The 25404-nt window shown below is 45.9% G+C and overlaps 1 protein-coding gene and 1 non-coding gene across 4 annotated transcripts in view; one reads left to right on the forward strand and one right to left on the reverse strand.

Moving 5' to 3' along the window:
- The window catches only part of CERKL (CERK like autophagy regulator), a 158605-nt gene that overhangs the window by 7029 nt on the left and 126172 nt on the right, over positions 1 to 25404 (reverse strand). For all 3 annotated transcript variants that reach the window (XM_088476358.1, XM_088476357.1, XM_088476356.1), the window contains 3 exons: positions 5227 to 5301; positions 3168 to 3345; positions 1266 to 1334 (listed from right to left, as the gene is read on the reverse strand). In XM_088476358.1, coding sequence (XP_088332484.1) covers positions 1266 to 1334; positions 3168 to 3345; positions 5227 to 5301 — 322 coding nt within the window. The remainder of the gene's footprint in view (positions 1 to 1265; positions 1335 to 3167; positions 3346 to 5226; positions 5302 to 25404) is intronic.
- The window catches only part of LOC148519577 (28S ribosomal RNA), a 3729-nt gene continuing 3595 nt past the window's right edge, over positions 25271 to 25404 (forward strand). The window contains exon 1 of the ribosomal RNA XR_015878926.1: positions 25271 to 25404. This exon is cut by the window's right edge and continues 3595 nt beyond it. This is a non-coding gene — a ribosomal RNA (28S ribosomal RNA).

Genomic DNA, 25404 nt, shown 5'->3' on the forward strand with positions numbered 1-25404 from the left:
TATTTGTCATACTGGTTTAAAGGGACTGTCCTCTATTGCTACTATTACTTTCAATGAAGTGAATGGCAATATACTATACATACACTAATTGCATCATATAGGAGGATCAACATAAACATCTATAAAATAAATCTGTCCTGTCTCCAACAGGAATGTACAGTAGAGCCGGAGTGCTCGCACCAATGGCTCCCACTGCTAAGGAGTCAGGACAGACCTAGCCTAGGGGGAGGACGGGGAAAGGGGTACGTGTGGAGCGGGGTAGGGTAGGTGGTCGCTTTACTAGCAATTGTATAAAAAGAAAATAATTCCTTCGAATTGTTCTGAAATATTAACATTTTCAGAAAAGTTGTATCTTGGTTATAGATTTTTCTTGGATATAGATATATCTTGGTTATAGATACTTTAGAAATAATATTTCGAGGCTCTCACCAGCAAGGCCCTTCTTCCTCATGCTCCTCCCTAGCACTAACCTTGCTACATTTCTCCTAGTTCCATTCAGCGACTCTGGCTCTGTATTCTTGCCCTTCACTGGGTACAGTGTCATGGAGTGCTGGACTGCCCCCAACGCCACCTCCGTGACTCACAGATACTTGCCAGTCAAGATAGAGTGAGTTATCCTGCCCTTACTTGTTGTCCTTAGTTTGTTGGTTTATTATACTGTATTTTTCCTAAGATATGTCAACCTGCAGTTATTGTACCATTGATATGTCAGTTTCTCTGTTACTTGTACAGTATCTTCCCTTACAGGGCTGCAGAAACTATGTGGTGCCTTAAGAAAAAGTTAATATTATTTTGATATTTATTTTTTCTTAAAATAAATATTTATTATATAAGAAATAAATGCAACAGAACTTGAAACCATAAGCAAAAATTATGTATTATTAATAATAATAATAATAATAATTATATCATTATGAAACATAAAAGAACAAACAGAAGGTGACTTTGCTTATTGTGAAGGATTGGATACTATTAATCTTATTAATTTATTATAGGGATGTATAGGCTCGGATAGGTTCGAATTTGCACGCCGAGTTTTTATTTTTCCCTCCAAAAAACGGGACTCAGAAAGAGGCAAACGTCATCTTGCATGGACAAACATCATCATTCCTGGACTTTTGTCCATGCAAGATTACATTTTGCCTCATTCCGAGTCCGGTTTTTTGGAGGGAAAAATCCGAACTCGGCGTGCAAATTCGAACCTATCCGAGCCAGCACATCCCTACTTTATTATATAACAAAGTCAATTTAAATTGCTTCCTTACTTGTGCTCCCCATGAAATGTGACTGGATGATCCGTTACTGGTAAAAATGACAAGTCACAGCTCTCCGACCTGTAAGACATGAAAGTCATTTACTTGTAACAGTGGTCACCCAATAGACATTACTTATCGGAAAAAGATAACTTTGGTATATAATCAATGTTTGTTTATTTACTGTTAAATATGCACCCGAGGACCTAATTGATTTTATAGCATAAAAACAAAAAGTTCTAATACTAAGCTACATGAAATTACATTCTTGTAGTAGCTTACGGACATGGTTTAAGTGTGCTATTAACTTATGATGTCAAAGTCCAAATATTTTCATATTTTTCCTTAATATTTTTATAATGGTTCCAGAGAAATCAGAAAAATAATTGCAAGCTGCGCAACGTAGAAACGTGCCAAAAATGCTTATATAATTCAAGTGCTCAACTTGCTTTTATATGGTTTATATGTTTTATATGGTTTATATGTTTTATATGGTTTATATGGTTTATATGGTTTATATGGTTTATGTAAATGAACAGGATAAAAAAACTTTAATGCAAATTAATCTATTTTCATTGTATTGTAAATGAGTTTGGTTCAAGCACTATCCTGGAGGAAATTTAGCCTGAAGCAGATATTCTTTTACACTAAAGAGGACAATTATCAGGACAAACGCCAACAATAATCAAAACAAAGCTATTATATATATAATTTTTTTTTAAAAAGGAACATTTTAATGAAGACATTTTTAAAATAATCATTAGGAAGCTCCCCCTCCTCATAAACACAACTTTGAAATCTTTGTTCAATTTCCAGTGTAGTATAGAATCATATAAATGGCAGAATGTAATACGCATCGCATTTCGCATGTAGTACATCCCTCCACTTATCAGGTACGGGATCAGTATGAATGACCGCCGGGTTCAAATCCCGACGCCAGAAGACCGGTAGCAGTGAAGATCCCGACAGGTAAGTAAATTAACTATACCTAACCCTCCCCCCCCTAACCCTCCCTTAGGGATGCCTAACCCTAATCTCCCCCCCAAGTGCCTAACCCCCCCTCCCCGCAACCTAAACCTAGCCCTCCCGGGGGTGCCTAACCGTAACCTCCTTGCAGGGGTGTCTAACCCTACCCCCCCTTCCCCTAGCCTAACCCTCCAGGGGGGGGTGCCTATCCCTAAGACCCCCCCAGGAGCGCCCTAACCTAAAACCGCCCTTCCCCGCGGCTGTCTACACCCTCCGCCTGGCTCACCTTCATTCGTAGGGATAATGATAGGTGTCGGGATTTCTACACCTATCATTAGTCCCCTGTCGGGATTGCACAGTCTGGAAGCTGGCAGTCTTCATTTCGACTGTCGGCTTCCTGACTGCATCCCATCAGGTACATATCAATAGGTGCACCAATATGCCACTAGAATTGTCTTTAAATTGCAAAGGACAGCTTTTCCAAAAAGATCTGTCCTTTGCGGACTCTGACCCAGAAGTCCCTCTGCGCGTGTGTCGTATAATGCACAAGCTGCGGGGGATGCTGGGTGGTATCTGATTGGATCCAATCCAGGGCACGAAAGCCCAGGAAAGGCTTCTATAGATGGCGTTGTCCACCGGGTCCAAGCTCCGGGGAAGTAACACATTCCGGAGCTTGATACACATGGGAATGCTGCCAGAAAATATTAGATTGCTGAGTTTTGGCCACATTTTAGCCTTAGTACATCCCTCCCAAAGGCTGTAAACCGATTAAAAATGTAAAGTGAAAAAAGAAGGCGGTAGATGATAAATAATGTGATTTACTCAGTCTGACATGGTTTTTCTACCAATCTTTGGCATGCCTATTCCTTACAAAGAGTCTTTGCCAGATCACGTACTTCTCAACACTAACGTCTCTACTGCTAAACAGATCATATAAAATGAACCAACTTTAAATTTGCAAGAGTTTTAATAATGGCAAAGTCTCTTCTCTGATTCGAGGGCATCCATCGATGTTTCTCTGCAAGAGCGAGAGTCCTTCCTCCAAATCCAAACATGGAGGAAAAGCCAAACCGCAGGAGCTTGTCGTCGCTGCTGAAAGTGCAGGCATCCACCGCTTGTATGTTCCCTGAAAAAAGCTACACATTATAGGAGATGCATAAAATAGTTACTGCATTATAATACGGCATCACATTACCACTGAGGACAGGAACTTTAACACAAACTAAGGGCCTGATTCAGAGCCGCTCGTAAGCGGCCGCTCGTTCGTTCCGAGCGATGTTTGCCCAACTGCGCATGCATACGGATTGTAATACGCATGCGCGAACCAGTCAGTGCTGCCGAAAATTGTTTGTTCGCTAAATAGCGAATGCCTGCTATTTTGAGTGACATGAGGAGGCGTATGTGGGTGGTAACAGGGGAAGGTGCTTGAAAACGGGGAGTGGAGATCCGATCGCAGGCGTGCTTAAAGGTCAAAACGGGAGTTTTATGGGTGTGCATAATTAATACAGCAGCGTCATTGACCATGTCACTGGGTTATTTTATAGTCAGAACTGCTCGCAAGATTGTGGTAGGAAAAACCAACCACAAGAAGAGCGAGCAGTTCATATGCTGGTCGATGTACTTGATTAATCTAATAAATAGCGGACATGACGTAGGATGCGAGCGGCCAGGGGGCGTAGTTTTCCAAAAAACTACCACAAGTTTTGTTCGCTCGTTCAGACCTAGAGGCGTGAACAGACCGCAAAGAGCGAACAGTTCATTTGAATAGCCACCCCTTTTTTCTGAACGAGCGAGCGCAAATAGCGTCCGGCTCTGAATCAGGCCCTAATTTCCTTAGGATTGAGCATATTGTTGCCAGCAATAATTAGGCTTTATTAAACAATATATTTTATAAAAAAATGACAACATGATTCTAATAGAACACGATAAGCAAATTATAGGCAAATAGGTAAGTATTTGGCAATCATAAAACATTAAAATATCATGAAAAATGTCTAACACACAGTACATTTCCTTAGGATATTCTTTAGTAGGATTCCCACACGGCTGTTAATGGCTTAAAACTAAAGTCACTATATATTGCAGCTGTGCTCAAAAACTAATTATTAAGGAAAGGCGTATCACTCAGCATACTGATTATAGGTAGGCATAATCATTTGTACATAAAAGTGGAGTTACTCATCAATGCAATCTATATTTAGATGCTCTAATGTTGGACGGGAAATGAGACTAGATGGCAGGAGCATTTAAAACAAATAAGGGGGGTCTGTGTTAAATTATTTTCTGTGGAACACCCCCCCCCCACCAGACCCCACCGCAAGCAGCCCGGTAAAAGTCTACTCTGGATACAGAGTGAGGCAAGGGCCAGTGTATGCTGCATATCCTGCACTCATTATAGATACGCCACTTTGGGATGGTAAATTGGACACATCTCAGCATGAACAGTTCAGCCCCACCCACTTTTATAGACCATACTATAGAGCAGGGGTGGGGAACCTTTTTTCTGCCGGGGGCCATTTTGATATATATAACATTATTTGCGGGCCCGATGCAGGCTATGCCCCCTCCGTTTGATGTCACACAGAGGCGGGGCTACAATCGCCGGTGATTACAGCAATGCCCAGAGCATCCTGAGGAGGCTCCGGAGAGCTTTAAGGGCAGCGGTGTGACCGTCTGAACGCTCCAGATGGCACTGCTGCATAGATTCTGGCTGCAGGTTGCCATTCTAGGCACCTTGTTAGCCAAATGAGGCTAGCATATAAAAGCTCAGAGGGCCAGACCAAATGATTCTGGGGGCCTTACATGGCCCCAGGCCTGAGGTTCCCCATTCCTGCTATAGTGGTAACTCCTACTCAATGGCTGAGATTGTAGAACTAGCTAAGTCAGTATACAATATCCATCATCCTTATGTCTCTTACATGGGGCTGTAACATCAATGTTTGCACTTTATGGGTTTAGTCGGTTTAAGGCCTGAAATTGTGCGGCTCTGGTAGAGAATAACGCTTACCCATAATGATGTGCAGCGTCGCAGTGACCGAGTGTCTAATTCCATGAACGGAGTAAGCCAGGACATTGGTGGTGCCTGGAAAACAGTAAGTTAAAGATTCTATAGATGCAAAAATAAAGGTATGGTGGTACTATGCGTGAAACGCAGGGGCATCTCTCTCCGCATCACTTCACCCTGTCAGTGTCATAGACTTAGGAATATTGCGTCACAAGCAGGGACAGGACTATTTGCACAGTTTTGATGGACACTCCAGCTAGGCAACTCCCCCGAAACGGTTACCCCCCCCCCCCTTGCCCGCATGTGAAAGTGGGCAGTTCAGGGAGGGGTGATGACACGATTTGCGCTGAATGGCATCATCACAGCCCTGCCCCCTGCTTTACAATGCCAGTAACATTGGCATTGTAAACTGGGGGCGGGTTATATAAGATGCTAGAAAATAGTAACGCGCAGCATATTATTATGGTAAAACATTTCACATTAGCGGGTTCATGGGCAAAGAGCAGAAGTTCTGGCCATCTGTGCAGGCTCTTTCTGTGACCATTGCAGAGTTTTTGTTTTTACTGTGGCAACAGCACAGGGTTTGAAATACTCAAATACAGTTCTTGGTACAAAGAACAGCCTTCTATATCACATTTGCACCTTACCCCCATTACCTGTGCATATATACCGTGCATCCGGAAAGTATTCACAGCGCTTTACTTTATCCACATTTTGTTATGTTACAGCCAATTCCAAAATGGAATAATTCATTTTTGTCCTTAAAATCCTACACACAATACCCCATAATGACAACTAGGGGTGTGCACCGGCCACTTTTCGTGTTTTGGTTTTGGATCTGGATCTTTCTTCGTGTTTTGGATCTGGATTGGTTTTGCCAAAACCACCCTTCCGTGTTTTGGGTTCTGGGTTTTGTGTTTTGGATCTGTATTTTTTTTTTAAAAAGCATAAAAACAGCTAAAATCACAGAATTTGTTGGTTTCTCTGCTCCTATGCTATTATTAACCTCAATAACCTTAATTTCCACTCATTTCCAGTCTATTCTGAACACCTCACACCTCACAATAGTGTTTTCATGTCCAAAAGGTTGCACCGAGGTAGCTGGATGACTATGCTAAGCGACACGAGTGGGCGGCACAAACACGTGACCCATCTAGGAGTGACACTGCAGTGGCAGACAGGATGGCAGTTAGAAAAACTAGGCCCCAAACTGTACATAATGCAAAGAAAAAAAAGAAGTGCAAGATGGAATTGTCCTTGGGCCCTCCCACCCACCCTTATGTTGTATAAACAGGACATGCACACTTTAACAAATCAATCATTTCAGCGCCAGGGTCTGCCACACAACTGTGGCTGAAATGATTGGTTCGTTTGGGCCCCCACAAAACAAGCTGGCAATTAATGTGTCCCTGCACAAACTGGCTCTACGTAGGCAAGATGTCATCCTCATCCTCCTCATCCACCGATTCCTCACCCTCTTCAGTGTGTACATCCTCATCCTCACAAAGTATTAACTCGTCCCCACTTGAATCCACCACCACAGGTCCCTCTGTACCTTCTGGAGGCTGGTCTCCCTGGAAGAGCTGATAATTCATTTTGATGAACATCATCTTCTCCACATTCTGTGGAAGCAACCTCCTACGCCTTTCGCTGACAAGGTTCCCGGCTGCACTAAACACTCTTTCGGAGTACACACTGGAGGGGGGGCAACTCAGGTAAAATAGAGCCAGCTTGTACAGGGGCCTCCAAATTGCCTCTTTTTCCTGCCAGTACAGGTATGGACTGTCTGACATGCCTACTTGGATGCTGTCACCGATAAACAAAAAATGGCAGCTGCTCAATCAATCTGGTAGTACTTTTTTCAGGTGCATGAAAGGGAGGGGTCATACCAAGTAGAAAAGAGAGGGGGGTTTATCCCCCTATTGTTCCTCAGCACACTGAATTATACTAGCAACAATATATGAACACTATATGGTAATAGAATTTCAGAGATATTAGTTGCATGCATTTGCAAATACATGGGATGCTGCTAGGCCTCGTCAAGGCTTCTCTGTCACTAGCAGTCCCTACACTAAACGGTTCACGTACAGGCGCAGAGCACCCCAAAACTACGTACAGCCCAGGACCACCCCAGGGCATCACACGAAAAATGGAAAAAGAGTGACAGTGCAGTGTAAAGTATAGTAGTGTGCAAGTATAGTAGTGTGCAAATGCATGCAACTAATATCTCTGAAATTCTATTACCATATAGTGTTCATATATTGTTGCTAGTATAATTCAGTGTGCTGAGGAACAATAGGGGGATAAACCCCCCTCTCTTTTCTACTTGGTATGACCCCTCCCTTTCATGCACCTGAAAAAAGTACTACCAGATTGATTGAGCAGCTGCCATTTTTTGTTTGTGGTTATGAGATGTATGAATGAGCCAGCATTAGCAGGGCATGCTGGTTCTAGTAGTGCTAGTTTGAGTTCCCAGGGTGACTCCCAGGTAAGCTGGCTCTCAATTCGGATGCATATATGTATGTGCCTTTATCATGAGGCCTTACATTTGCCAAAAATATATATGTGCCTTTATTATGAGGCTTTAATTGGCATACATTACATTTGGGGGTGAGCGTTTGGGCGTAGGGCCGCCGAGGCTGCTCTGGCTGGGCCTCCTGAGGGCATCACCACTTAATACACATAGTTACTTTTCACATCACCTTTTATGTTTGTTTATTATTCATGTAATTTTTCACATATATTTTAACCCCTTAACACTTAGTAATTACTTGCACACTACTATACTTTACACTGCACTGTCACTCTTTTTCCATTTTTCGTGTGATGCCCTGGGGTGGTCCTGGGCTGTACGTAGTTTTGGGGTGCTCTGCGCCTGTACGTGAACCGTTTAGTGTAGGGACTGCTAGTGACAGAGAAGCCTTGACGAGGCCTAGCAGCATCCCATGTATTTGCAAATGCATGCAACTAATATCTCTGAAATTCTATTACCATATAGTGTTCATATATTGATGCTGTCACCGATGTAATCCTCCACCATTCTGTCAATGGTGACAGTATCATATGCAGTGACAGTAGACATGTCAGAAATTGTTGCCAGGTCCTTCAGTCCGGACCAGATGTCCAAACTTGGTCCTGCCTGCCCTGCATCACCGCCAGCGGGTTGCTTAGGATACCGAAGTTTTTTCCTGGCAGCCCCAGTTGCGGGAGAAAATGAAGAAGGAGCCGTTGACGTGTCACGTTCCGCTTCAGCTGACAGTGTGTTCACCAGCAGGTCTTTGCACCTCTGCAGGCTTGTGTCGGCCGGAAAGAGAGACACCACATAGGCTTTAAACCTAGGATCAAGCACGGTGGCCAAAATGTAGTGGTCTGATTTCAACAGATTGACCACCCTGGAATCCTGGCAAAGCGAATGAAGGGCTTCATCCACAAGTCCCACATGCCGAGCGGAATCGCTCCGTCTTAGCTCCTCCTTCACTTTCTCCAGCTGCTTCTGCAAAAGCCTGATGAGGGGAATGACCTGACTCAAGCTGGCTGTGTCTGAACTGACTTCACGTGTGGCAAGTTCGAAGGGCTGGAGAACCTTGCACAACACGGAAATCATTCTCCACTGCGCTTGAGTCAGGTGCATACCCCCTCCTTTGCCTATGTCATAGGTGGATGTATAGGCTTGTATGGCCTTTTGCTGCTCCTCCATCCTCTGAAGCATATAGAGGGTTGAGTTCCACCGCGTCACAACCTCTTGCTTCAGGTGATGGCGGGGCAGGTTCAAGAGTGTTTGCTGGCGCTCCAGTCTTCGGCACGCAGTCGCTGAATGGCGAAAGTGGCCAGAAATATTTCGGGCCACCCAAAGCGTCTCCTGCACGCCCCTGTCGCTTTTCAGAAAATTCTGCACCACCAAGTTTATTGTGTGAGCAAAACATGGGACGTGCTGGAATTTGCCCAGATGTAATGCCCGCACAATATTGGTGGCGTTGTCAGATATCACAAATCCCCAGGAGAGTCTAAGTGGGGTAAGCCACTGGGCGATGATTTCCCTCAGTTTCTCTAAGAGGTTGTCGGCGGTGTGCCTCTTACTGAAACCGGTGATACACAGCGTAGCCTGCCTTGTAACGAGCTGGCGTTTCTGAGATGCTGCTACTGGTGACGCTGCTGCTGTTGCTGTGTAAGGTGATACATCTACCCAGTGGGCTGTCACAGTCATATAGTCCTTAGTCTGCCCTGTTCCACTTGTCCACATGTCCGTGGTTAAGTGGACATTGTGTACAATGGCATTTTTCAGGACACTGAGGACACTTTTTCTGACGTTTCTGTACAGTCTCGGTATCGCCTGCCTAGTGAAGTGGAATCTAGACGGGATTTGGAACCGGGGACACACTACCTCCATCAATTGTCTAAATCCCACTGCACTAATGGCGGATACCGGACGCACGTCTAACACCAACATAGCAGTCAAGGCCTCAGTTATACGTTTTGCTTCAGGATGACTGCTGTCGTACTTCATCCTCCTCGCTAAGGACTGTTGGAGGGTCAATTGTTTAGCAAAAGTAGTGGTGTTCCTACTTCCTCTCTGGGATGATGAACGACTCCCAGCAGCAGCAACAGCAGCAGCAGTAGGCGTAGCAATGCAGGATCCTCCAGAGGAATCCCGGATAGGAGAGTCAGTCATGCCAGTGACATGGCCTGCAGGACTACTTCCGATCCTGACTAAGGAGGAAATTGACGAGGAGGGAGTTGACGGTGTGGTTTGCAGGCGCTTGGATACAACAGGACAACGGGATTTAGGTGTCCCTGGACTGCTTACGGTCTTAGCCAAAGTTTCTGAACTTGACAGTAACTTTTTATGAACGCGCTGCAGGTGCCGTATAAGGGAGGATGTTCCTAGGTGGTTGACGTCCCTACCCCTACTTATTTCACCTTTACATATGGTACATATGGCAAGACAGTTGTTGTCCGGATTTGGATAGAAATATTGCCAGACCAAAGAGGTGGAATGTTTGGTCTTCTGCCCAGGCATGACCGTGATGGGCTTTTTCATCCCACGGACAACAACTGTCTCCCCCGGAGCCTGATTTAAACAAACCACATCACCATCAGAATCCTCCTCGCCAACTTCCTCCTCAGCGCCAGCTACACCAGTATCCTCATCCTGTTGTACTTCAACAGTGACATCTTCAATTTGCATATCAGCAAGTGGACTGTGGGTGCTCCTTTCAGCACTTGCAGGGGGCGTGCAAATGGTGGAAAGAGCCACCTCTTCCCGTCCAGTGCTGGGAAGGTCAGGCATCGCAACCACCACCACACTTGGACTCTCCTTGGGGATTTGTGATATCTTCTTAGAAAGCACAGTTCTTCGCTGTGCTTTTGCCAGCTTAACTCTTTTGATTTTTTTAGTGGGAGGAGGGCTTCCATCGTCATGTGAAGCTGAACCACTAGTCATGAACATACTAGGGATCGACCTTAGCCGTTCCTTGCCACTCCGTGTCGTAAATGGCATATTGGCAAGTTTACGTTTCTCTTCAGCTGATTTAAATGTCTTTTTCAAGGTCATTTTCCTGAACTTTGCCATTTGGGATTGTATGTGCCCTCTACTATGACATTGGGCATCGGCCTTGGCAGACGACGTTGATGGCATGTTATCGTCTATGTCATGACTAGTGGCAGCAGCTTCAGCACTAGGAGGAAGTGGTTCTTGATCTTTCTCTATTTTATTTTTATCGGAGAAAGTTTGGTCCTCCATTTATGTTATATCGATTTGATATATACGTGCGGCTAAACACAGAAAATAATTTTTTTTTTGGTTTGGACTGGAGTGTACTTTGGGGGTTACAGCACCCTTTAACGGTCAAGCCAGCCGGCCCTTATGACACAGGCGCACTCTTGGCACTACTTTGTTGATGCACGTGCGGCTACTGCGCACACAATTCACAAACACAGAAAATAATTTTTTTTTTGGTTTGGACTGGAGTGTACTTTCGGGGGTTACAGCACCCTTTAACGGTCAAGCCAGCCGGCCCTTTACTTATGACACAGGCGCACGCTTGGCACTACTTTGTTGATGCACGTGCGGCTACTGCGCACACAATTCACAAACACAGAAAATAATTTTTTTTTTGGTTTGGACTGGAGTGTACTTTCGGGGGTTACAGCACCCTTAACGGTCAAGCCAGCCGGCCCTTTACTTATGACACAGGCGCACGCTTGGCACTACTTTGTTGATGCACGTGCGGCTACTGCGCACACAATTCACAAACACAGAAAATAATTTTTTTTTTGGTTTGGACTGGAGTGTACTTTCGGGGGTTACAGCACCCTTAACGGTCAAGCCAGCCGGCCCTTTACTTATGACACAGGCGCACGCTTGGCACTACTTTGTTGATGCACGTGCGGCTACTGCGCACACAATTCACAAACACAGAAAATAATTTTTTTTTTGGTTTGGACTGGAGTGTACTTTCGGGGGTTACAGCACCCTTAACGGTCAAGCCAGCCGGCCCTTTACTTATGACACAGGCGCACGCTTGGCACTACTTTGTTGATGCACGTGCGGCTACTGCGCACACAATTCACAAACACAGAAAATAATTTTTTTTTTGGTTTGGACTGGAGTGTACTTTCGGGGGTTACAGCACCCTTAACGGTCAAGCCAGCCGGCCCTTTACTTATGACACAGGCGCACGCTTGGCACTACTTTGTTGATGCACGTGCGGCTACTGCGCACACAATTCACAAACACAGAAAATAATTTTTTTTTTGGTTTGGACTGGAGTGTACTTTCGGGGGTTACAGCACCCTTAACGGTCAAGCCAGCCGGCCCTTTACTTATGACACAGGCGCACGCTTGGCACTACTTTGTTGATGCACGTGCGGCTACTGCGCACACAATTCACAAACACAGAAAATAATTTTTTTTTTGGTTTGGACTGGAGTGTACTTTCGGGGGTTACAGCACCCTTAACGGTCAAGCCAGCCGGCCCTTTACTTATGACACAGGCGCACGCTTGGCACTACTTTGTTGATGCACGTGCGGCTACTGCGCACACAATTCACAAACACAGAAAATAATTTTTTTTTTGGTTTGGACTGGAGTGTACTTTCGGGGGTTACAGCACCCTTAACGGTCAAGCCAGCCGGCCCTTTACTTATGACACAGGCGCACGCTTGGCACTACTTTGTTGATGCACGTGCGGCTACTGCGCACACAATTCACAAACACAGAAAATAATTTTTTTTTTGGTTTGGACTGGAGTGTACTTTCGGGGGTTACAGCACCCTTAACGGTCAAGCCAGCCGGCCCTTTACTTATGACACAGGCGCACGCTTGGCACTACTTTGTTGATGCACGTGCGGCTACTGCGCACACAATTCACAAACACAGAAAATAATTTTTTTTTTGGTTTGGACTGGAGTGTACTTTCGGGGGTTACAGCACCCTTAACGGTCAAGCCAGCCGGCCCTTTACTTATGACACAGGCGCACGCTTGGCACTACTTTGTTGATGCACGTGCGGCTACTGCGCACACAATTCACAAACACAGAAAATAATTTTTTTTTTGGTTTGGACTGGAGTGTACTTTCGGGGGTTACAGCACCCTTAACGGTCAAGCCAGCCGGCCCTTTACTTATGACACAGGCGCACGCTTGGCACTACTTTGTTGATGCACGTGCGGCTACTGCGCACACAATTCACAAACACAGAAAATAATTTTTTTTTTGGTTTGGACTGGAGTGTACTTTCGGGGGTTACAGCACCCTTAACGGTCAAGCCAGCCGGCCCTTTACTTATGACACAGGCGCACGCTTGGCACTACTTTGTTGATGCACGTGCGGCTACTGCGCACACAATTCACAAACACAGAAAATAATTTTTTTTTTGGTTTGGACTGGAGTGTACTTTCGGGGGTTACAGCACCCTTAACGGTCAAGCCAGCCGGCCCTTTACTTATGACACAGGCGCACGCTTGGCACTACTTTGTTGATGCACGTGCGGCTACTGCGCACACAATTCACAAACACAGAAAATAATTTTTTTTTTGGTTTGGACTGGAGTGTACTTTCGGGGGTTACAGCACCCTTAACGGTCAAGCCAGCCGGCCCTTTACTTATGACACAGGCGCACGCTTGGCACTACTTTGTTGATGCACGTGCGGCTACTGCGCACACAATTCACAAACACAGAAAATAATTTTTTTTTTGGTTTGGACTGGAGTGTACTTTCGGGGGTTACAGCACCCTTAACGGTCAAGCCAGCCGGCCCTTTACTTATGACACAGGCGCACGCTTGGCACTACTTTGTTGATGCACGTGCGGCTACTGCGCACACAATTCACAAACACAGAAAATAATTTTTTTTTTGGTTTGGACTGGAGTGTACTTTCGGGGGTTACAGCACCCTTAACGGTCAAGCCAGCCGGCCCTTTACTTATGACACAGGCGCACGCTTGGCACTACTTTGTTGATGCACGTGCGGCTACTGCGCACACAATTCACAAACACAGAAAATATATTATTTTTTTAGCACTTGGGGGGAGCACCCCGATGGACAGAGCACCCCCTGGACAACACTGCAGCACTTCTTTAGGACTGGGACACTGCACAGGACTTTGGAGTGGACACAGCCCCTATGGAGAACTGACTGCACAACACAGTCCAGCCAGCCCCTATGGACTTTGAAGTAGTGGACACAGCCCCTATTAACAACAGCAGCACAGCACAACACAGCCAGCCCCTATGGACTTTGAAGTAGTGGACAACAGCAGCACTACACTACACTACACTACACAGCCCTAACTCCCACCCTCCCTCTTCACTGTCCACAGCCGAGTGAGAAAATGGCGCCGACGTGGGTACCTTATATAGGATCCAAAACCCGCGAGACTCGGAAGGCGGGATGATGACGTTTTGCCTCGATTTCAGATCCGAGTCAGGCGGGAAAAGTCGAGCCTGATTCGGATCGGACTCGGATCGGGGGGGCTCGGGGGGGTTCGGATTTCAGAAATCCGAACCCGCTCACCCCTAATGACAACGTGTAAAAAGGTTTTTGTTTTTAGATTTTTGCAAATTAAATAAAAAAAATAAAAAAAAAAAACCTAAGAAATCACATGTACATATGTTTTCACAACCTTTGCTCAATACTTTGTTGATGCACCTTTGGCAGCAATTACAGCCTCAAGTTTTTTTGAATATGATGCCACAAGCTTGGCACACCTATCTTTGGGCAGCTTCGCCCATTCCGCTTTGCAGCACCTCTCAAGCTCCATCAGGTTGGATGGGAAGCGTCGGTGCACAGCCATTTTCAGATCTCTCCAGAGATGTTCAATTGGATTCAAGTCTGGGCTCTGGCTGGGCCACTCAAGGACATTCACAGAGTTGTCCTGAAGCCACTCCTTTGATATCTTGGCTGTGTGCTTAGGGTTGTTGTCCTGCTGAAAGATGAACCGTCGCCCCAATCGAGGTCAAGAGCGCTCTGGAGCAGGTTTTCATCCAGGATGTCTCTGTACATTGCTGCATTCATCTTTCCATCTATCCTGACTAGTCTCCCAGTTCCTTCTGCTGAAAAACATCCCCACAGCATGATGCTGCCACCACCATGCTTCACTGTAGGGATGGTATTGGCCTGGTGATGAGCGGTGCCTGGTTCCTCCAAACATAATGCCTGGCATTGACGCCAAAGAGTTCAACCTTTTGTTTCTCATGGTCTGAGAGTCCTTCAGGTGCATTTTGGCAAACTCCAGGGTGGCTGCCACGTGCTTTTTTACTAAGGAGTGGCTTCCGTCTGGCCACTCTATCATACAGGCCTAATCGGTGGATTGCTGCAGAAATGGTTATCCTTCTGGAAGGTTCTCCTCTCTCCACAGAGGAATGCTGTAGCTCTGACAGAGTGACCATCGGGTTTCTTGGTCACCTCCCTGACTAGGGCCCTTCTCCCACAATCGCTCAGTTTAGAATGCCGGCCAACTCTAGGAAGAGTCCTGGTGGTTACGAACTTCTTCCAATTTATGGATGATGGAGACCACTGTGCTCATTGGGACTTTTCAAGCAGCAGATATTTTTCTGTACCCCTCCCCAGATTTGTGCCTCGAGACAATTCTGCCTCGGAGGTCTATAGCAGCGGTTTTCAACCGGTGTGCCGTGGCCGGTTGTGAAGTGTGCCGCGGGGCTGTCAGAGCTACCGGGCACATTTTACTGTACTTCAGCATCCCGGGCCACTGAGCTCCTCTGGGAGACTCAGGCGCGCCCGGGTAGTAACCTGCAAAGACGCGGCGGCGTGACATCAGAGGTCACGCACGCCGCGTTGTCCACTGCCCTCCAGCCCACTCTACCAGCCAACGCCCTGCGCCAATCAGCCAGCCCGCGCTCTGTCTCTCTTTGCCTCCCGCCCGGCGCCAAACAGCCAGCCTGCACTCTCTCTTTATCTCCCGCCCGGCAGCATGCCTGGAATCCCGCCCGCACGCGATCCTGCTGCAGTGTGAGTGACAAGGGGGGAAGAAATGTGGGTTTTGTTTATGTCGGTGGGGACCAGACATTTTTTTCTTCTTAGTGGGTACCAGCCATAGTTAATTTTTTCGTGGGAACCAGTCATGTCATTCTTTTTAGTGAGAACCAGCCATATGTTATCCAGCCATATATTTGCCTATTTAGTGGGGAACAATGTGTTTTGTTTTTTGTTTCTCTGGGGCCAGCCATAGATTTATTTTTCTGTGGGGAGCAATGTGGCAGTTGTTTTCTGTGGGGCGCAATGTGGTATGGTTGTTTTTTTCCTGTGGGGCGTAATGTGGTATGGTTGTTTTTTTTTGTGGGGAGCAATGTGGGTTTTTTTTTCTGTGGAGGCCAGCCAATGAGATTGTTTTATTCTTGTGGGGGCAAATGTAGTGTGTTTTGTTCCTGTGGGAACCAATGTAGTGTGTTTTTCATAGTCTGCGCACACCACATCGCCGGATAGTGTGCCTTGGCAATTTTAAAATCTTGTGTAGTGTGCCGCGAGTTGAAAATCACTGGTCTATAGACTTCATTCTTGGTTTGTGCTCTGAAATGCACTGTCAAGTGTGGGACCTTATATAGACAGGTGTATGCCTTTCAAAATCATGTCCAAACAACTGAATTTACCACAAGTAGACTCCAATTAAGCTGTAGGAACATCTCAAGGATTATCAGTGGAAACAGGATGCACCTGAGCTCAATTTTGAGCTTCACGGCAAAGGCTGTGAATATTTATGTACATGTGATTTTAGTGGGTTTTTTTTTATTAAATTTGCAAAAATCTCAAAAAACTTTTTGCACATTGTCATTATGGGGTATGTGTATAGAAGTTTGAGGACAAAAATTAATTTATTCCATTTTGGAATAAGGCTGTAACATAACAAAATGTGGAAAAAGTGAAGCGCTGTGAATACTTTCTGGATGCACTGTACAGGAGCAGATAGACCTAAATCCAGCAGGTAAGCAGGACATCTCCCATTCGCCTCTTTCTGTGCTGGGACTCCCATTCGCCTCTTTCTGTGCTGGGACTGGGAGAATGGCGCAAGTTGCTGGCAGGGCGGCTCTGTGTAGTGCATGGCACCCTACACACTTGCGTAGTCTGTGTAATGGTCGGGCCGGCCCTGCATATATACAACCACACACACAGGTATGTAGTTACTTTGTTGACATTCAGAGTGCCGACACTGAACACAGAATGTCGACAGTTGATTTTAATGTTAGGGTTAGGTTTCATCTACAATATATATATATATCAGTTGCACATAAGGCAATTTTATGGCACGCCCCGCAGGTGGAGCAGGGCACGCCCCATCAGCGCTGTGCACTATCACCCTGAAATGCTTTTTCAAAAGTAAAGAAAATATGAATTCTGTCTTTGTCTTAACTTCCCCGGCTCTACTACATATTACCATTGTTAAATACAGTGCATTCAAACGTCATCTATGACAGCAGCATGAAAATGTATCTGGTATAATTATCCTACTACATATAAATAAAGAAGAAAGGGGAAATGTACTGATACATCTGCAGAGAGGGTGAGTGTGCGCAATGCCAGACGTGGGTAAGAAACGGAGCAGTGCAGACGGCGAACAAGGACGGTGACGCCAACAGAACACTGCAAGACAGGGGTAACGAATGCCCGTGGATGAGGGAGGAAGCACTTTCTGCAGGATAATTCCGTTAATTAACCAGATGTAATGAATATTCATAAGGCTGTTAATGTCTCCCACGCAGAAGAGGTAGATGTGATGTAATGAGCTGTCGTTCAGGCACGGCTAAAATTCTCCTGAAAAGCTAAACAACACTTCAGTATTTTATCTAGAACATAACAGAGAAATGACCAGCCCCACGGAAAGGTTTTATTCCATTGCCATTCATTCTAAAGTCACTGATGTTCTAGTACAAGCTGCCCACATGCCCTCAATGTGCCAGTGTATGAGCTGTATAAGTATTATGTAGGAACGAGGGGCCGTGTGTTCCTCTGCACATGACAGCTTTATCTATAAATTCCTTGTGTTTGTCCTTTATTATACATATTAGTGACGTCCTTGCCTTTTTGGAGCCTCTCTAACTTAGCCTATTTGGCTGCCTATGTACGGATTACACTGCCACAAATGCCAATGGAAATAGCTGACACAGTGGCTTCAGGCCCTGCCATATGTCCCTGCATTAGCAATAAGTGACTGGACAATCTCTGCTTCCCTATAGCAGCGGACATTAAATGGCTGTCATAGAACACGCAATTCAGTTACATTCTCTTATTAATAATTGGTTTTCTTAGCAAAGGCGTATATACGGCTGATGTTAATTCACAGCTCCTGCTACAACGGTTTGTGGCTTTCATATCAATTCCTTCAGCAATAAAGCTGCAAACAGAATTAGCTAAGAAAAGATTATTAGTATCAGGACTCGCTCTTTCTTACTTTATTCCCAAATCAGAATTAGGCCCATAGTACGGGTAACATTCATAACTAAGCACAATAACAAAATAAAAGGAAAATTAAAAATACAATCAATGTGCATTTAAATGATGATAAATCAATTACTTGATCATTTTATTAAAAAAAAAGCTAAGAACATCCCAAAAAAGTGCTTTCATTTTTGGGGCGAAAAAGTAAAAAGTGGGGGGACAAGCATGAAAACTAGCGAAATAGACTTCTTGGGGGTCTGCAAGGGGATGTAGTTTGGAAGTAGACGGTCTAAATGCCAACCGCCGGCTTCCAGACTTTCTAATTCCGGCGTGGCACTAATGACAGGCGTCGAAAACTCGACTCCTGTCATTAACCAGACGCCGGAAGACAGAAGCCCGGCATACCGAACAAAGGTAAGCCGGGCGCCGGCAGCCCAGGGGGGGGAGGGTTAGGTTTAGGGCTCCCGGGGAGACTTAAGGTTAAGGGGGGGTTAGGGTTAGGCACCCCGAGGGGAGTTTAGGGTTAGGCACCCCCCCCCCCCGGGGGACATAGGTTTAGGATGCGGGGAAGGGGGGGTTAGGTTTAGGCACTTAGAGGGGGGATTAGGGATAGGCACTTGTGGGGGGAGGATAGGGTTAGGCACCCCTAAGGGAGGGTTAGGGTTAGGGGGTAGAATTAGGTTAGTGATACTTACCTTAGGGACGATCGGGATTTTCACCCTTGCCGGGATGCCGCTGTCGGGATTTGAACCGCTGGCCATGCGTCCGGCGGTAATACCTACTACACCCTCTGCAAGAATGGGTCAGCTGTTTTTAGGATTGCAGGTGCGTTTTTGAAGAAGTTTTTAAAAGTTCACTTTAGAGACATAAAAGTATGCTAGCACCCATTTTCAAGTACCCCAAATTTGACTGGACTACTTGTTTTCGCCAAAAAAAAAAACTTTATGTCATTCTTCACCACTTATGCAAAGACGCTAATAAGAAGCAATTTAAACAACTTAAGTACCCTAAACACTTTTATTAGGGCTATTAGTACACATCTACATTGATTCCCTATGTTACTGCATCTTTTTGGGGGGTACAGACTGATTTCCTCACTTCTGACAGTACTTTCCGCTTGTTCCGCATTCGCCACTTTCCGTTTTCGCCTGTTTAGGAATTGAATAGGGCGAAAGGGCGCATAAAGTTTTCGCCTCTGAAACCGGCTGAAGGAGGCGGAAAGTCAGAAACTTTTCCGACTTTTCGTCCTGTAATTGAATACGGGCCATAATGACAAGTCAAAGCCAGATGACTGAAAATAGAAATATACCTACCTCTATAAAAGATGGATTTATTCTATTGCTATCAGTTCATGAATAAATCTGATACATCCTTATATGCGAGCTAGTTGGGTCAGATGCTTCCCCCCGCAGCCGCGGACCTCCCTCTGGTACCACGATTCTATTCTTTCCTCAGTGTCTGAGGAGAGAAGGGAGAGATCTGTAACAACAGGAGGGATCAGAAAAGATCCCTCTCCTGCATAACCTGCCATGTAATCGGCAGCTTGTGCATGGTATTGGATGCCTTACGCCATCTCAGGATGGCGTACAGTAACAATCAAAAGTTCTGAAAAAAATGCTTTTTCGTAACTTGATGAATTACACAATTTCCCCGGACTGTGGAAATTATTGGGGGAGAAATGTAACCAGGAGATATCAGTGATATCTACTGCGTTACACTGTTAATGAACAGGCCTGACACTTAATTTCTACAAAAGTAGGTGATAATGTTAATTTTCACCTACTCTTGTACAAATTAAGTGATGATAAATATGGCCCTAAATGTGAAAGAAGGATGGAAAGATGCATTCTGTAATAAACCACTGATAGAGCTTGATTTTCTGTAAGGTGCAACAGTCATTTGTCCATCACCCAAACACAGTCATAGCCAGATAGCCATAGACATAGCCTGATAAAGAACAGGGGGCTTATTATATTGTGAAGTGAATCATAAACTGCCAAATGGAAATCTATATATATCACTGTACACATTAATATTTGTAGCCACAGTAGCACCCTTTGGGCCATCTTTACTTTGAGAGCAACATAAAGTAACATATTTACTAAGCTACTTCTGTGCTTAAAGTATGCAGTAGTAGTTTGTTAAATATGTCCCTATGTGCATTGTGCATGCTTGGTCAAACAGCGGGTGCGATCACCTTACTCCTTTCTCCACCCCCAGGCCGAGCTCATGGCTACAGGTTCATACATACATGCCCAAAAAAGTTCTATATTTCTGCGATATACATTCATAAGGAACATTAATTTTCAGGGGGGAACTGCAAGTTTTAATACCTATTTCCCTTAGACTGGCTGTATTTTAACAGTGAATTAGGACCCCATTTTTTTAAAGTGAGGGGTCCCCAGGACCCACAATTTTTTAGCTCAGTGCGATCACTGGATACAATGAATAAAATTAGTTCTCAGTGGAAATAGAGTGCTGATAATTAATTTCAAATAGTATATAGCGACAAGCTGAAAAAGCATAGCGTGTGTGCCAGTTGGGTACCCAGAAATCTCACAGAAGTGCAGATGCGACAACGAGTTGAATCATGCAAGAACGCCGTTCGAATGTCGGTATGGATACCCGATTTCCTGACATTGATTGTGATGTGTGACGAATCGTGGATTCGTCATTATGATCCAGAATCCAAACAACAATCCAGTGTATGGAACCACGTGAATTCGCCTCCACCCAAAACATTCAGTGTGATTCCTTCGTCGTGTAAAGTCATGCTTCTGCTGTTATTTGATGCGCACGGTATTATACTACAGCACTGGGTTCCCCCGTGGACAGTGGTGTCACAAGGGGGGTGCGGGCCGCACCTGGGTGTCACCCTCCGTGACAGGAGCTGGGTGCTGCAATGTAGCATTACGTTCAGCACTCGGTCCTGACACAGTGAGGGAGCCAGCACTGCACATAGACTGGTCCCCGAGGGCAGTCCTCATCTCCGGGACGCACGGAGTGCCTAAAAAGGGGGTTCAGGCCGCGAGGCCACGCCCAGTGCCCCTGCTTAATCGCACGCCCTTCAACCCTCCCACCACCAGGTGTCACCACGGGGAGGGACGCCACTGCCCGTGGACAATTAATGGGGATATAATGCTCCAAGACAATGCTCGACCACATGTTGCTGCTGTTGCATTGGCAGCACTGACTGAAATGAATGGGACAGCACTGGAACACCCTCCATAGAGCCTGGACTTAGCGCCCTGTGATTTCTGGACAGTTGAAGTGAAAAATGCGACAGCTGCAACACTAAAAGTGATGTCACAAAACAGTCTACTGCACAGCTTTGAAACGCTGAAAAAACTGATTTAATGTGAAGGACGCTACTTTGAAAAATAAAAATGTTCAGATCTTGTGGAGTCATCTGGTTCTGGATCAAAAAATCAGTCTTATTACTTTTCAATGAGCCCTCGTACTGACTACATGAGCTAATGTGCCCAATAGTGTGAATTATAAATCAGAAGTAAAAGTATAATGACTTGTTAAGGTTTGGGATGAACGCACAGTGTTGCCTATCTAACACCACTTATGGGAACCGCAGTGTCCGACATCCAAAGCTGGATCCCTGTAGTCCAGTGCTAGAAACTATTCTTCACATAAGGAGAAATGACAGGAGAACAATGTAGTATTTAATCAAATAGCATCAGATATCGGGTTAGATACAGGCAGCTGCTCATTGCCAACGAGAAGAGAGAGCGACATACCCGATAACCACAGAGCGGAACTGGATGTAGATTGTGCATTCCAACTGCAATCTTATGTTTTTAATTCATTTAAATCAGGGTTGCACTATTTAAATCAAATGATTAAATCAACGATTTAAATCAAAACGTTAAACTACAACTTTTGCTTAGAAAGAGATAGACGTGTAGGTGGGGGCAGTCTTTTTTTTTCCAGCTCAGCTGGGGAGAATAATGGATGGTGTATAGGAGATTCCCCATAGCTCTTCAGTTTCACTTTCACTTTTGGGATTATCATGGCTTTCAGTTTCACTTTCACTTTTGAAGTCTGAACAAGCACATGACCTCAACATTCCAGGAGTTAAGAAACATAGCATAGCTATTATTAAACACTTCAGAAATGTCCATTTTTCAGCAGCTAAATACAAAGAAGCAGGTGGGAAAAGGTTTATACTACCAAGTGACGTACGCTGGAATACTATGGCAGACTTCATCAAGTGCAAGATTTGAAAGGATTTTTTTTCAACGTACGGTTTTGTACAATCCAAAACATGCAAGAGCTTGGGAAATGAAAAAGCAGCTAAGCTGGTTGCATGCTACAGAGCCTTTTCCGTTGAGGACGTGGACAAAGATATGTACATGTTTGACTTAGACTCAAATAACTGATTGAGTGAAATTCAGAGCCGAATTGTACTTCTTGATGCAACTTTTTAGTGTTTTTTTATTCTATTACTGTGTTCATTTTGTTACTGTTCTCACTGTTCTCACAGGTTCTCAGAAGCACAGGTCCCCACCAGGCCGATCCGGGTACCGCTCGCCTCCTCGCCCGCCCCGGAGAGGGGGGAGGAGGCGGTAGGTCGAGAAGACCCGAGACGTCGCACTTCCCGCCAGCAGGAGCCGCTGGGTCCGGACACGGGCGGGGGACGGGTTCCGCGGCCCGTCCCCTCGACCCGGCCCCCCGGAGGGACGTGGCGGCCGGGGCGCCCGGACACCAGGGCGTCGTTTTTCCTGACATTGATTGTGATGTGTGACGAATCGTGGATTCGTCATTATGATCCAGAATCCAAACAACAATCCAGTGTATGGAACCACGTGAATTCGCCTCCACCCAAAACATTCAGTGTGATTCCTTCGTCGTGTAAAGTCATGCTTCTGCTGTTATTTGATGCGCACGGTATTATACTACAGCACTGGGTTCCCCCGTGGACAGTGGTGTCACAAGGGGGGTGCGGTCCGCACCTGGGTGTCACCCTCCGTGACAGGAGCTGGGTGCTGCAATGTAGCATTACGTTCAGCACTCGGTCCTGACACAGTGAGGGAGCCAGCACTGCACATAGACTGGTCCCCGAGGGCAGTCCTCATCTCCGGGACGCACGGAGTGCCTAAAAAGGGGGTTCAGGCCGCGAGGCCACGCCCAATGCCCCTGCTTAATCGCACGCCCTTCAACCCTCCCACCACCAGGTGTCACCACAGGGAGGGACGCCACTGCCCGTGGACAATTAATGGGGATATAATGCTCCAAGACAATGCTCGACCACATGTTGCTGCTGTTGCATTGGCAGCACTGACTGAAATGAATGGGACAGCACTGGAACACCCTCCATAGAGCCTGGACTTAGCGCCCTGTGATTTCTGGACAGTTGAAGTGAAAAATGCGACAGCTGCAACACTAAAAGTGATGTCACAAAACAGTCTACTGCACAGCTTTGAAACGCTGAAAAAACTGATTTAATGTGAAGGACGCTACTTTGAAAAATAAAAATGTTCAGATCTTGTGGAGTCATCTGGTTCTGGATCAAAAAATCAGTCTTATTACTTTTCAATGAGCCCTCGTACTGACTACATGAGCTAATGTGCCCAATAGTGTGAATTATAAATCAGAAGTAAAAGTATAATGACTTGTTAAGGTTTGGGATGAACGCACAGTGTTGCCTTTCTAACACCACTTATGGGAACCGCAGTGTCCGACATCCAAAGCTGGATCCCTGTAGTCCAGTGCTAGAAACAATTCTTCACATAAGGAGAAATGACAGGAGAACAATGTAGTATTTAATCAAATAGCATCAGATATCGGGTTAGATACAGGAGAGAGCGACATACACGATAACCACAGAGTGGAACTGGATGTAGATTGTGCATTCCAACTGCAATCTTATGTTTTTAATTCATTTAAGTCAGGGTTGCACTATCTAAATCAAATGATTAAATCAACGATTTAAATCAAATGATCAAATGAACGATTTAAATCAAAATGTTAAACTACAACTTTTGCTTAGAAAGAGATAGACTTGTAGGTGGGGGCAGTCTTTTTTTTTTCAACTCAGCTGGGGAGAATAATGGATGGTGTATAGGAGATTCCCCATAGCTCTTCAGTTTCACTTTCACTTTTGGGATTATCATGGCTTTCAGTTTCACTTTCACTTTTGAAGTCTGAACAAGCACATGACCTCAACATTCCAGGAGTTAAGAAACATAGCATAGCTATTATTAAACACTTCAGAAATGTCCATTTTTCAGCAGCTAAATACAAAGAAGCAGGTGGGAAAAGGTTTATACTACCAAGTGACGTACGCTGGAATACTATGGCAGACTTCATCAAGTGCAAGATTTGAAAGGATTTTTTTTCAACGTACGATTTTGTACAATCCAAAACATGCAAGAGCTTGGGAAATAAAAAAACAGCTAAGCTGGTTGCATGCTACAGAGCCTTTTCCGTTGAGGACGTGGACAAAGATATGTACATGTTTGACTTAGACTCAAATAACTGATTGAGTGAAATTCAGAGCCGAATTGTACTTCTTGATGCAACTGTTTAGTGTGAATTTATTCTATTACTGTGTTCATTTTGTTACTGTTCTCACAGGTTCTCAGAAGCACAGGTCCCCTCCAGGCCGATCCGGGTACCGCTCGCCTCCTCGCCCGCCCCGGAGAGGGGGGAGGAGGCGGTAGGTCGAGAAGACCCGAGACGTCGCGCTTCCCGCCGGCAGGAGCTGCGGGGGCTGGACGCGGGCGGGGGACGGGTTCCACGGCCTGTCCCCTGACCCGGCCCCCCGGACCCCGGAGGGACGCGGCGGCCGGGCGCCCGGACACCAGGGCGTCGTTTTTTTCCTGCCCCCTCACTGTAACGCAGAGTACCCCTGCCGACCGAGAAAGAGAGAGAGAAAAAGCCACGACTCTCAGCGGTGGATCACTCGGCTCACGGCCCTACGCCTGTCTGAGGGACGCTCCCCCATCGATTGCCCGCCCGCTCCCCGCCGCTGGGGCCGTCCCCCCAAGCGCAGACCCCGCCTTCCCCTCGGCGAACCCCAGTGCGCGCCCCCTCCGAGAGCGCCGCGCGGTTGCCTGCGACCGACGCAGGGCTGCCGCCGGCCAGGGGGGCCGAGAAGCGAGGGCGAGGGGCAGCGAGGATCCCCCCCGTCCACTCTCCCGACTGAGACCTCAGATCAGACGTGGCGACCCGCTGAATTTAAGCATATTACTAAGCGGAGGAAAAGAAACTAACCAGGATTCCCCCAGTAACGGCGAGTGAAGAGGGAAGAGCCCAGCGCCGAATCCCCGCCCACCCGG

This window comes from Taudactylus pleione, unplaced genomic scaffold (genome assembly GCF_031769625.1).
Source record: "Taudactylus pleione unplaced genomic scaffold, aTauple2 ptg000188l, whole genome shotgun sequence".
NCBI lineage: Eukaryota > Metazoa > Chordata > Amphibia > Anura > Myobatrachidae > Taudactylus > Taudactylus pleione.